At 40.4% G+C, this 12,597-nt stretch overlaps 1 protein-coding gene across 16 annotated transcripts in view; it reads right to left on the bottom strand.

The window, feature by feature from the left end:
• Positions 1–50: 50 nt before the first annotated feature.
• The window catches only part of rap1gapb (RAP1 GTPase activating protein b), a 58,448-nt gene continuing 45,901 nt past the window's right edge, over positions 51–12,597 (bottom strand). For 5 of the 16 annotated variants that reach the window (XM_069691168.1, XM_069691171.1, XM_069691180.1 and 2 more), the window contains 13 exons: positions 10,113–10,268; positions 9,943–10,014; positions 9,757–9,843; positions 9,330–9,479; positions 7,634–7,765; positions 6,334–6,411; positions 5,326–5,435; positions 4,765–4,881; positions 4,290–4,419; positions 3,737–3,839; positions 3,169–3,278; positions 2,352–2,396; positions 51–2,215 (listed from right to left, as the gene is read on the bottom strand). In XM_069691168.1, coding sequence (XP_069547269.1) covers positions 2,388–2,396; positions 3,169–3,278; positions 3,737–3,839; positions 4,290–4,419; positions 4,765–4,881; positions 5,326–5,435; positions 6,334–6,411; positions 7,634–7,765; positions 9,330–9,479; positions 9,757–9,843; positions 9,943–10,014; positions 10,113–10,268 — 1,254 coding nt within the window. In that variant the 3' untranslated portion in view covers positions 51–2,215; positions 2,352–2,387. The remainder of the gene's footprint in view (positions 2,216–2,351; positions 2,397–3,168; positions 3,279–3,736; positions 3,840–4,289; positions 4,420–4,764; positions 4,882–5,325; positions 5,436–6,333; positions 6,412–7,633; positions 7,766–9,329; positions 9,480–9,756; positions 9,844–9,942; positions 10,015–10,112; positions 10,269–12,597) is intronic. The other 11 variants (XM_069691170.1, XM_069691179.1, XM_069691183.1 and 8 more) reach the window with 6 other exon arrangements.

Raw genomic sequence — 12,597 nt, 5'->3', positions numbered from 1 at the left:
CACAGTAACTATCAGCATTCATTCGGCAATAATTACCTGGGGACTGGATCTATTGTCTGCATCTTCATCTTTATTAAACATTTCTGTTGGCTTCTTTTACAAAAAAGATGTAAAGCAATATTTACAAACAAGTCTTTTGAACGAGGGCTTAAGCAAACTGTTTACAAGAACAGAAATACAATCATTTGAATTGAGCACATAGAAGATTCGCTCCCAATGTTGTTGTGGTTGTCAGCCACTGGCATACAGTGCAAGCACATAGATGAATGTTAACCACATAGTGATGTGCTATAATAATATAGAGCCACAAGAGGGCAGACTTCATCTACTCAAGCATTTCCAAGGAAAATAATTTTAAATAATCTTTTTTTGATTTAAAAAGCTGTCAAACAAATGTTTTGTTACTAATTATTATGTTGTTGTTTTTTTTAAATTTTTCTTTACTGTTTTTTTTAAAATAATCTGCAGCTATTAGTAGCTTAATGGATACAGTATTGACTTTGTTTTGCATTTGGTCCAGTGTCTTAAACCTTTTGTAACTTCACAAACTTTAAATGCCGTCATTGATTCTCCACAGACAATAAATGTCTGCGTCAGTCATGCCACTAAATTAAAACGACTCCTTGTATCAGTTCTTTCCTTTGTAGCAAACTGAAAACAGGAAAAAGCTTCTCTGCTCAGTAAAGGTGAGCTGTTTCAGGCTCAACTTTACTGTGATATGGAATCGACACAGTATCACCATTCACCGGGGCAGAAACGTCCAAATAAATGCATTTCTGCCCAGGTTTACATTCAAACCATCCGGCAACGCAGTGCCTTTAAGTATTTCCTTCCTTCAAAGCAGCTTACGTGACACAATCATAAAGGCAACTTCAAGACGAATCACAGTGTAATTCATTTTCGGCAACAAATCTTTTTGTTTTTGTTTGTTTTTTTCAAAATGGTCAGCATTTTGGAAATAACTCAGAAAATGCAGTGCTTAGGTCACACATATTACACTTTACAAATAAAGTAGGAGAAGGGTGACGTTTGGCTCTCTATCAGCAATGTACACTTCAGTCTGGAGATGTTGGCTGGTTTTCATTAAAACACAAATCACGTGGACAACACCTCTATGTCAAGCATGGCACCAGTGTACAGAGGAGAGGATTTTGGCAAGCAGATTTACACCATGCACATTACTGTTGTACACACACCCCTACACAGACATCGACAAGTGGGGTGTGACAAAGAGCAATTTGGAAACAAAAGTCTAAACAGCAGTACTTCAAAGTGTAGCTTGAGGATGCATGTTGCTGGTTGGGGCACAGCAGTAATTCTGTTTTTGACTAAAATTATCTCAATGGAGCCTACATTTCTGTTAAAATAGTTCTTTGTTTTACTAGAGGTTTACTGCAGCACAAATTTTATTGTGGCGTATCTCACCCTCCACCCACGTATGCAATGGGTGAATGATGCTTTTACGGCCACCAACAACAGCATCATGAAAGTACCCTCGATCAAAACATGACCAACTCGGTGAAGCTGTTGTAAAACACAACAAATATTCACTGCAGAATACTCAGACAAGAAGAAGAATAGATTGTCAATAAAACACAAAACGTGGCCCAACAGACAGCCACACACGCACACAAACCCGGTACATCAAAGTTAAACCCATGTACAATATCACAGTGGGATGTGAGTTTGACGTTTAAAAAAGAAAGAACATTTTCCTCTGTAGTACAACTCTTACAGCTGAACAAACACCATTTGTTTGAGCTGTCTTGGTTTCTTTCACTAATTTTCTCAGTCACGAGATTAAAACCCCCATTCAAATCCTGATCTTTAAAAGAGGACACACACTGTTTGAGTGTTTACAGTAAGAATGTGGTTTTGAGGCATACTGGCCTGAAGAAAGAGCAGGCGGGCAGACTTACTGTGCTAAACCAGCTGACAGTCAGGGGAGATGCTGCATGGGAGTGGAGGTCTCTTTTCCTTTGCCGTGAGCACTCGAGGAGGTTACCACATGGAGATGGAATGAGGCCAATAGGTAGGTACATGTCCTCGGAGCTGGGTGTCTGTCATGACATTCAGCTGATCCATGCCAAACGTACAACTGAAGATTTGTCAGTGTCCTGATCTGGCTTCTAACTGTGCTCCTTTTCTGCATCAGTGGTGGAGTTCACATGCCCTTGGCTTGTTTTTCTGGCAAAAGATGCCTCTTATGGGAATGCTGAGGCAAAGTAAGAGAAATGGGAGATACAAAAATTAACATAGAGGAGACTGGGGTGAATGAGGCAACACAATTTGAGAAAAATGCAGAAAATACACATGTAATACAGTCATTACAGACAACTATTATGTCTAACCTGAAAATGGACGTCGATGTTGGGATGAGAGAGTGGCTAACAGTTCTGCATACAGATATGGAGAGATGTTGGCACAGTTAATATCAAATACGACAGCACAAAACACCAGTAAGGCTGCCACTAATTATCATTTTGAATGAATCATCCAGGGGTGTCCGACTTTTTTTTTCCTCAGAGAGCTACTTTGACAAAATAAAAGTCAGAGAGCTACATGAGTAACTCTCATAAAATGTATTCACAGCTGCGCTCCACCAAACCAGCTGAATAAGCTTCTTGTATGTGAAGAATAACAAAAGGATACTCAACACACATACTCAACTCAAGCTTGCAAGGTACTGGTTGAGAGACTCCTGAATTATTCTGTCTATTATAGTTATTCTAGCACTGAGACGAAGGATGGCAATCATGGTCTGTTGTTATTAATTTTTTTTTTTTTTTTTTAGTTATTTACTGTTCCAATAGGATAAAGCCGAGCGACTTTGTGATCCCCTGACTTTCCTGTAGAACAACCAGGCCAAAGTTTCACAGTCAAAATTTGCACATACATCCATCCTTCCCAGAAGATGTGATTGATAATATCAATTTACTGAAGTTAGTGTTTAGCTTCAGGTGACTGGCACCACTATACTTTAAGTCTTGATGATGCATTGCTCACTGTATACAGAAAACAGTTAAAAAAAAAAACCACAAAAAAACAGTCCACAACAATGTCCCAGAACATTTTCATATTTGAGCTGAAAGTTGTGAATATTCGGCCTTTCTACTCAATAAACGGCTCAGTGGGGTCATTAATCAGATGCCAAGCACTTTGTCTCACCGATGAGAACTTGTGCTCCTGCTGGGGGCGCTCTGTCTTTGGCCGGCTGTCTGTCCCTTTTAGCTCTGAAGTCTTCACTCCGTCTGGTTGCTGCTGAAGACGTGAAGCTGCTGGGAGGAAGGGGACAGATGTGTGGCTGTCTTGGTTAATAAACTCAAGCATATAATGCTGCCAGCTGTTCTAGCGGGAAAAAGCAAAAGATTAACAGTTTAAAAAAAAAAAAAAAAACATTTGCTGCACTGCAGCAATTGCGTGTGCAAATCACATAAATTTGGAGTGCCATACATTTTAGGCAGAGTAAACTTTAATCATTGAAGAAGAGTTTGTTGAGACTTTGTCTTCTATTGTTGGCAGTGAGCTCCTTTGGTGCAGCTGAGGTGAAATTCATCACTCAAGGATGTTGTGATATTAATTGCTCAGGAAGCAGAGAGTGTTATTCTTATATCTGCCTCGTCTAACTTTTCCCCAGATAGCCAGGATATGTGAAACAGTCCACCTTTTGGTAACTTGCCTGATTCTTCAGGCTATCACTGGCCTAGTAATGTGAGCCCTTCTCTGACAAACTCACCTGGAAAACTTCCTTGGCTGGTACTGCATGCACTGTCCTCCCCCCCAGAGCTGTACACAAACGAGTCTCTTTTGACTGGCGTAGTAACACAAGACACACTTTCCTGTAAGAAGGGTGAAGGAAGTTTGAAACATTTTCTTTCTTTTTTTTATCAACAATGGAAATCAAGACAAATCAGACAGGACAATCATAACCACACCTCCATTCCATGATCACATTTGTATTTGTCTTTATCTCTTTTTAGATGCAAATGCTGCAAGTGAGTGAAGTGGATAAATACATTAATATGTATTACAGTGCAAAACAATTTTTAGACCAGTCATTACTGGGATATGGTATAATCCATCATGCCTTCTCACGCCCCTTGCTTCAATTGTTTTGGTAACAGGAAACAACATTTGATCATACTTTTCAAATAGTAAAAGTGAGACAAAGGCTAATGGAACCACAAATGTGTTACCAGTGTTAAAAGCACCTTGCTTGTTTTGGTTTTCTGGGTGTGACATTCATGTAGGCCCTTTATAACCTGTTATGTCTGCCTGTCTCTACCCACCAGTCCAGTGTCGTAGTCCTCCTCAGCTTCGTGCTCCTCCACAACGCTGGCAAAGCTACTGGCATTGGACGACGAGCGGGAAAGGTCCTGAGCCTCAGGGATTGATGGTGCCCTGCAACACATCGCCAAACTACGCACCTGGGTCACTCTAACCACAATAATTTGCTCCATTTTTTGCTTTATTTCAGAGCTCCCACCCTCAATTCCCTGAAGTGGCACTTTTAAGAAAGGTGACAGGGGTGTATTTGCACTGCAGTCTAAAAACATTAACAATAATTTGATGGCTTGTTGCATTAAAATGGCTGGAAACACGTATGATTACAGGAGCAGTCATCCAAGTAATAAAGTCATTCTTCCTGACTGTATAAATGCATCCCATTGCCTCCTACCCAAGAGATAATCACCACAAATAACTCCTCATTTTGTGTGAGTATAATATATTATGCTATTCTATAATAAATTAAGTAATAGTCACCTGTTCCTAGGGGCAGGAAACTCTGGAGAACTTTGATTGGACGAGTTGTCTGACTTGTTTTCCTGCGACAGGTGGCTGCTATCCGGTGTCCTCTGGGTGCAGGGTGACACCTCTCGGCTTCAGGACATGGATGGAGATGAAGGAATCCAATCAGGTAAAGTGATTTAATTTGTTAAAAGTTTAACAATAAATGTTGACCATACATTCACATCATATAAACCTGTGTTTTAAACAAGAAGTCACCTTCCTAACTGTCCCAAACCAATTGCAGCTAGTCAGCGATTGTTGACAAACTGTCACTTCATTACATAAAACTAAGCATTATTATAAGTTCATCTACTGTAGAATTCACATAAAATTGAGTTTTCCAAAGCACAACAAATACAATAGAGCATCAAAAAGCACTACTCTTAATCAAAGCCAACAATAAGAACTTGTATCTGACACACTGCATCTGCTAATAGCTGAATTCCTAATTTTAATGTCTTTGCTTCCATCTGTTGCAACACTATACTCTTCACTACCCACTCCCAGCTGATCAGCTCTGCTCTGTCCTCTCACCTCCTCTCTTGGACCTCCTGGATGTTCTCGATGCCAATAGCACTACTGCGACGGGAGCTGAAGTGCCCAGACTTTTTCCTGGTCGGACTTTTCCCAGGAATGATCAACGACTGATAGTGAGCAGGGAGAGGAAAGTAAGTCACACAGTTTTGGGGATAGTGCAACAACCTAAACAAACATCATATATTGTACATGACATAGGAAGATACTAAAGTGAAAGGTATCTACATGTAGAAATGTGCTGTGGAGCAATTATGAACTGGTGGCCTGATTAATTCTAAGATTATGTAAAGACGCATTGGGCAACATGATACACTGAGCTTCATTCACAAATTATTGTATATACTGTAATATGACTGTTATTAATGATTTAAAAAAAGGGGTTATTTTCTTAGTACTAAGGCCAGACTGAGTGCAGATCAGCTGCCAAAATATCTGGTACACACTACACTACACTAATTTAAGAGGTAGTATGATTCATCAATGTGTGACTGTGTATAAGAACATCAGTAAGAGTCTGTTTACAATTCTCTTTTCAGACCGTCTTATTTTTGTCTTACAGTATTCAGGAACAAACCTTAAAGTAAAAGGATGTGAAGGAATACATGCATGAAGCCCTGAGCTTTGGTGATATGGAACAAAACATGAAACATTGATCTGAAATGAAATGACCTACATGTAAGCATTATTTACATTATTTATAGACTTATACTAAAGAAAATGAGCTACAGCATCCCAAAGATCATTTTGGACCATTCCCATCAGCCTTATTACAGAGAAGATAGAGGGTTTGGCCGTATGAATGAAGGACATGAATGAAATTATGATTAACAATAACTAAGCTAGTGTCATTATAACTTAAGACACCTACATATCTAACAACCTCTCAGCCATGGAAGCGAAAACACATTTTAAGCTAAGAAGACAGTTATTGTATACTGACATTATGAAAAGACAATAGCAAAACAAAGAAAAAACAGTAAACAAGAAGGGAGAATATACATGAACCTCTTCTATTGTTCCTATCCCTATGGCACTGCCTCGGCGTCCATATCTACTGGGACTTTTCCCTGGGACAAGCAATGACTGAGCCGCACACGACAGGGCAGGGGAAGCAGAGAGAGAAGGGAGATGATAGATTGAAAAAAGCAAGAGGGGGGGAAAGAAAAGAAAAGAACACATCATAAGATCTCATGCGCACAGCACAACGAATTTAAACAGTAAGGTGCAAAACATCTTAAAAAGGAGCTCGCAGCATGACTGCACAGGGAAGACACTGATATTGAGGCAATATTGAAAAAGCTTTATAGAACAAAAGCAGGCTGGGGTCCAACATAGGAGGGAACAGCAGGAGATGGAGTGTCACCAAACAAGCAGGTAAGCCGGCCGTTTCTGCCCTGAGGGATACAAGTCTGTTTAGTGATGCATTCAGAAGAAGGAAAAGGGCAAAAATGGCTGCCACAGTGCGAAGGGAAAACACTATTAAAAAACTTGGACCTTTCAGAAACGAGATTAATTTAGTTCCAATTCTAAATACTTTCATTAACCAAATAAAAAAACTGCAATAAATCCCAAAACGGATTGAAACATGATTAATCGGATCTGTGAAAGAGACACCAGCAGGACAGTGAGCTCCTTGCATTCATGTCTTGTGCCATGCATATACTTCAGCCACACGTGCACAAGGGCTGGATTAGGAGGTTAAAACATTTGCATGAGGAGACAGTCATGACAAAGCACAGCAAGGAGGGAGGGAATCTGGGTAATCATACAGTTGCTAGGCTGAGATCATTTCAAGACTCGGGAAAGAGACTAGACTGGGGCTCACAAACAATCAATCATCTTGAACAGATAAGGAAAGCACCGGATTCCTTCCACAACTGACATTTGTTTTTTTTAATCATCATCCTAGATATCTGTCACTCTATGTGGGCGTAAAGATTCTCTCAACAGATGAGTATGACTGAAATGCTGAAAATGCTTTTAATTTTCCAAATAACAACAACAAAAAAGTCATTAACAGGAACAATAGGAGCCATTAATGGGAAAAGGCAATCAGTGAAAGCTTGCTTGCTTACAATGCAGGAGAAAATGTAAATGTCAGGAATGAAAGCGAGTGCTTTGATGTTAACATACTAATGAAAGTAAAGTGTTACAGTTCGCTAACAGGAGTAATTTGCTTAAGTGCTGCCTATGAGAAAGAATAATAGTTAAAGGAGTTTGTTTGTATGTTTATCCACTGTGCTGCAAGTATATCCTCAATGTATGCATCAGGTGGGCAACAAGTGAACCAGAGTGGGCTACTTACAATCCCTGGGGTTTTGGGGTTCTCTGCGGGATTGTGGGTAAAGCTGCCACTGTGACTAGTGGAGACTGTGTGTGACTTCTTGTTACTGAGGCCCATGGCGTCCATAGACTGGCTTCTGCTGCGGATGACCCGCTACAGAGAGAAACGAGGATATGGTCAGTGGATCCACTCTGATCTGATGTGGAAACGTAACACACTGACCAATATTCCAAAGCATTAAATATCGTAAATATATGTGAATCTACTGTGTATTCAAATCAAATCCAAAGTGTATTACATATATTCTTTAGTACTTTTGCTAAAGCAGAAAGTATGTGCTATTCTATATTTCAAAACTTTTGGTTGCAAAGACTGGGATATGTTTACTAACATGTAAATAACTATATTACACACCCTCATATATTATATACAATGTAAAATATTCTCTCAACTCTTTATAACAGATTTGGTGCAACTAGCCAATTCTTTTTCATTCATTTCATGTCAGTATGTCATATTGTCAATCGGATGTGTTTATATGCAAATGCTGCAGAATAAATGTGATGAGGCTAAGAGAACAAGTGTGTTTACCAGGACATGTGTGTCCACTCTTACACTTGCACTTACAGCATATTAGCATGTGCTTAAATGTGCACAAGTGTGATTGTTGTTTGTATGCAGGACTACTTTTGAGCACTCAGGGGCAGTGCAGGTCAGCAGGCAGGGGGCGGAGGCTGCGTGGAGGACATGTAGGTTCACAGAAGGTCAAAGAGGGTGTTGGCTTTGTAGTGGAGAGGGACAGAGCCGCGTCTCCCGTCCGGTGAATTGTCATTTAGCACGGGTGAGTCTGGAGTTGAGTTTTGTGTCATGAGACACAGCATGAGCAAGTAAGAACAATAGAATGAGAGAGAGTAGGAGAGACAGCAGAATCTGCACATCTACACAGAGGCAGAGAGAGAAGAAAAGAGTGGGAAATCTTTGCAGATGTAATTTACGGAGGCGTGAAAGAGAGAACGAGAGAGAGCGAGTTGATCCTCAACAGTGAGAAAGAAAAGATGTGATTTTTTTTTTGGGCAAGAGCTCATTCATGCAGAGGTTTATGAAGGTATGCATGAAATATGGATCTTAAGAAACAGTAAAGTCAGAAAGACTGGCAGAAAGGTGATTCTATTTCTCTGGAGTTGCAGAGAAATGCAGAAAAGATGGCCAAAAACGACCCGGAGAAGAGAGAAAAACGGCAAATGAATGCTGCCCATGGGGAGACACACAAACTGCATCATCAGCTCCCTAATGAGGGGTCATTAAATCGTTCATCAGGCATACACCATCACAGATCCTGCCACCGTGCCTCGGCGACTGAACCATGCTCCACCACCCTAATGGTCATTGATGGAGCACACTCAGTCAGAGGAAAGTGCCTTTCATACACAACGAGACACTCCGCAGCCTCAAAACCACACCATCACGTGAAAACACACCGAGTTCAGCAGTCACAGCCAAGAGAGGAAAGCAAATGCCGCAGGACTGGTCCTTTGAGATACTGTGAATTTGCTGTGCTTTGTTTTCTCATGTGTGAATACCCAGAATCCCAGCCAAGAGACAGGGGAGAAAAAAAAAAAAACATCCTTAAAGTTTCTCCACTCATCATCATTCTCACTCATGCATGTGCAGTTGCAGATTGCCGGTGTACTTCATTAAATGAGGGATGATGCTGTACCTTAAAGGATTCAAAGAAGCCTCCTCCTCCTCCACCTCCTCCACCCCCATTCTCCAGCTTATCTTCGTCACCACACAGACCCATCATGGATTGACTGTTGATGTGCAGCTCCTCGTACAGCGTTTCCAACAGGGCCGAACGTGTACGCTCCTGACAACAACAACAACAACAACAACAACACAAAGTTCTTATACTCACTAAGTCTTGTTCTGAAACACAAAATGTAAGTGATTTAATCATTTCAAATGAAAGGATATGGGTGATCGTAATGAAAATCAATAAACAACAGTTTATGTGGAATGCAATTTGGTTGTTGGAAGACAATAAAGTTATATTGTTATTTCCTGTCAAGAGCACAGCCAGCAGGATGCACATACACACTAAAGGCATTCACACTCTCCCAGTTTGCCTTTCGTGTGCTTCTCACCTCCAGCTTAGCAAACTTCTCGGCTTTGTAGCAGGCGTACTCTGCATTAATGAGCTTGGTGAAGAGGAACTCGCGGAACTCGGGACCCTGAGGGAGGTAAACACAGAGAGGCGGTACAGCACTGTGAGCGGAGGTTGAAGGTGATGTCTGCTCATAAATGGGAACGGCATCTGTGTGTCTGCTAACCTTTTTGAAGATGGCAGGGTCAGGCAGAGCAGGACCAAAGAAAGGTACGTCATCCCTCGCTGTCACAGACACCTGGAAGAGAAAGCAGGTAAGTGATGAGACTCTTCTGAGAGAGAAGCACAGATCAGTTCAAGTTTCTTAGAACGTAACTGGTTGCCCTGGGAACCCACCTTGTAGGTGACATTGTCCGTACATGCGTTCTCTACCTGCACCACCACGTATGCGTGCAGGAAGTTGGACTGGATCATGTCTGGCACGAAGGGAGTGTTCTCCTCCTGGAACATGATGGCTACAATGTCGTTGCCTATGTGCCTCTTCCTCTGCAGCTGGAGAGCACAGATAAACAAAACTAACAGCAGCGGAAACATCTCAAATAACCAGTTGCAGTATCACAAACACAGGCCTGTCACAGAATCCCCTCCTGGACTCGCACTCAAAGATCGAACAGAAAATAAATAGAATTTATTCCAAGAGTAATACCTCTTTACTGAGATGCATGACATCCAAGTTTTACTATCAGCCAAAAAAAAAAATCATATCTTCCACAATTCCACAGGGAAAAATTTACATCTAAATAATGTGCTCCATTATATTCCACAGGTACACATTACATTTATGAATTTATATGTACTTTACATAAACCCACTTTATTTAATTTTTCAACGTAGCTAGAATTGGGATTCAATTCATTTGAATATCAGTGGAGGCACCGCAAAGTCAAACCAAAAATGGTTTATGATTCTGCAAACAGCTGAATGTTATCATCACAGCTGAATAACTGAGTTTTCCTTGTTGCCAAAAAGCTTAAAGCTGCCAAAAGAACACTCCTGCATTTGGAGGACAAAGCAACTGCGCTTTAATTTAAAAAAAAAAAATTAAACAAGCAATATTTAAAAAAAAAAAAAAAAAAAAAAAAAGCTTAATGCTGCCAAATGTTAGGGGTACCCTTTTAAATCTAAATATGCAGCATGCTGTCACCTCATTACCTTGTGTTTGGAACTCTGATTTAGACTGCTCTGAAGCCCCAACAGATATCTGAGAGGGTATGACTCACATGAATCACAGTAGTTGGGGCAAATTTCCTGTTTAAGAATTGTTACTGTCCCAGTTTTTTTTTTTTCCTCAGCAATCAAACAGTAAAATATTCCAAGATGCTTGTGGATAACAAAATGTCACTACATTCAGTTCAGCGCCCCAACATGGAAAAGGATTCTTATCATAACTCTGTGACCCAAATCAACCCCATTGCATGTAAGCAGAGACGAGATATTTCAGATTTCATACACAGATATGGTTTGGTGACAGAGAGCGACGATCACGCAAACATTTCTCAGAGCAGACAGTCTTGGCATAAATAGATCCAGTTCTCCTGTTCTTCCTCAGAAAAAGCCTCAACACTGTGATCCTTGCTCTGCAGCAGCATGCATTGATTCCCCTTTTGTCACACAGACTATTTAACATGGTAAAGTACAGTTAATTAACGCAACTATTTCTCACCTGTTGCTAACAGCTGCTACTCCTAAAAAATGTCTCCAGAGTCAAACACGGGTGTGCACAGTACAATCAAGCAAATATTTGCACAGGGATTTAGAGATGATGATGGCATTTGCTTTTCTAGTGGCAGTTCATCACTTTATGTCCTCTGTCTGTTAAAGCCAGTCTGTTTGTTCGCATGAGGAAAATCAACCACCTGTTTCAAGCCCTGGCAAGTTTTCATAATGCGCTGAAGTCATGACAGTCATAAATAGGCTATAAATGTTAATTACATGGAAGCTTTCTTATACAGATCAAAGGGAAAACGGTATCTATCAAATGTCTCAAATTTATTGTACCTCAAAAATGCTCATAATTAGAAATAATTCTTTCTTTCTTTATAACTTTCTAGTTATCCGATTGCAGCACTTATCAATGCAGACTTTCATTCCAATGGCACACAGTTTTAGAGAAAACTGGGAACTGCGTTTGAAGTTTGATAGTAAAAAAAAGAAAAAAAGAAGTCAAGTCATTTGTCATGGTCACAAACAGATTAAATTCTGCAACATTTTGAAAATGTATGATAAAAACAGTTTTATCTTTGAAAAATGTATTTTTAAAGAAGCTGAGTGAAGAGAATGAGACAGCGGCACATGTGGCTGCAGATCCAGGGCAGCCAGGTTACTACTGCATCATCCCTGAGTTTATTAGCTGTCAGCTTCCATATTTACTCAAACGGGAGCTTTCTGAACCCAGGAAACATTCCTCCCATTTTCTCTACAGCTTCACCATGGGCAGTTACACACAAAGAAACTCGGCAAATGCAGCGCAGTATTAAGATACTTGACATCTGCAATTCCTATATAACCTTTCAAATCGCATCACATTTGTATCTGGCGACATAAATTCTGTACCTCTTGAAATAATACTATAGCATTATGGGTACACCTTTTCTTGAGTTCCCCAATGAATCATACCAAGTGGGTGTTGTTTATGTTGTCTGTTTATCCTCATGACTTGGCAATACGAACCGTCTGTACGGAGTTACTGTGGTAACAAAGTTCAAACCATTCTGACAGGCAGCAAAGAGCAGCTACTAATGCAGCCCAATGCATCAAAGAGATGAAAGTCTTCAGTCGCAAACCATCAGATGAACAACTTATATGCCAGAAGAGAACACTG

Source organism: Brachyistius frenatus, unplaced genomic scaffold (genome assembly GCF_029030835.1).
Source record: "Brachyistius frenatus isolate BFR_SWC_R1_liver_20210118 unplaced genomic scaffold, ASM2903083v1 Contig_10, whole genome shotgun sequence".
NCBI lineage: Eukaryota > Metazoa > Chordata > Actinopteri > Embiotocidae > Brachyistius > Brachyistius frenatus.
This window is presented reverse-complemented; position numbering and strand designations above follow the sequence as displayed.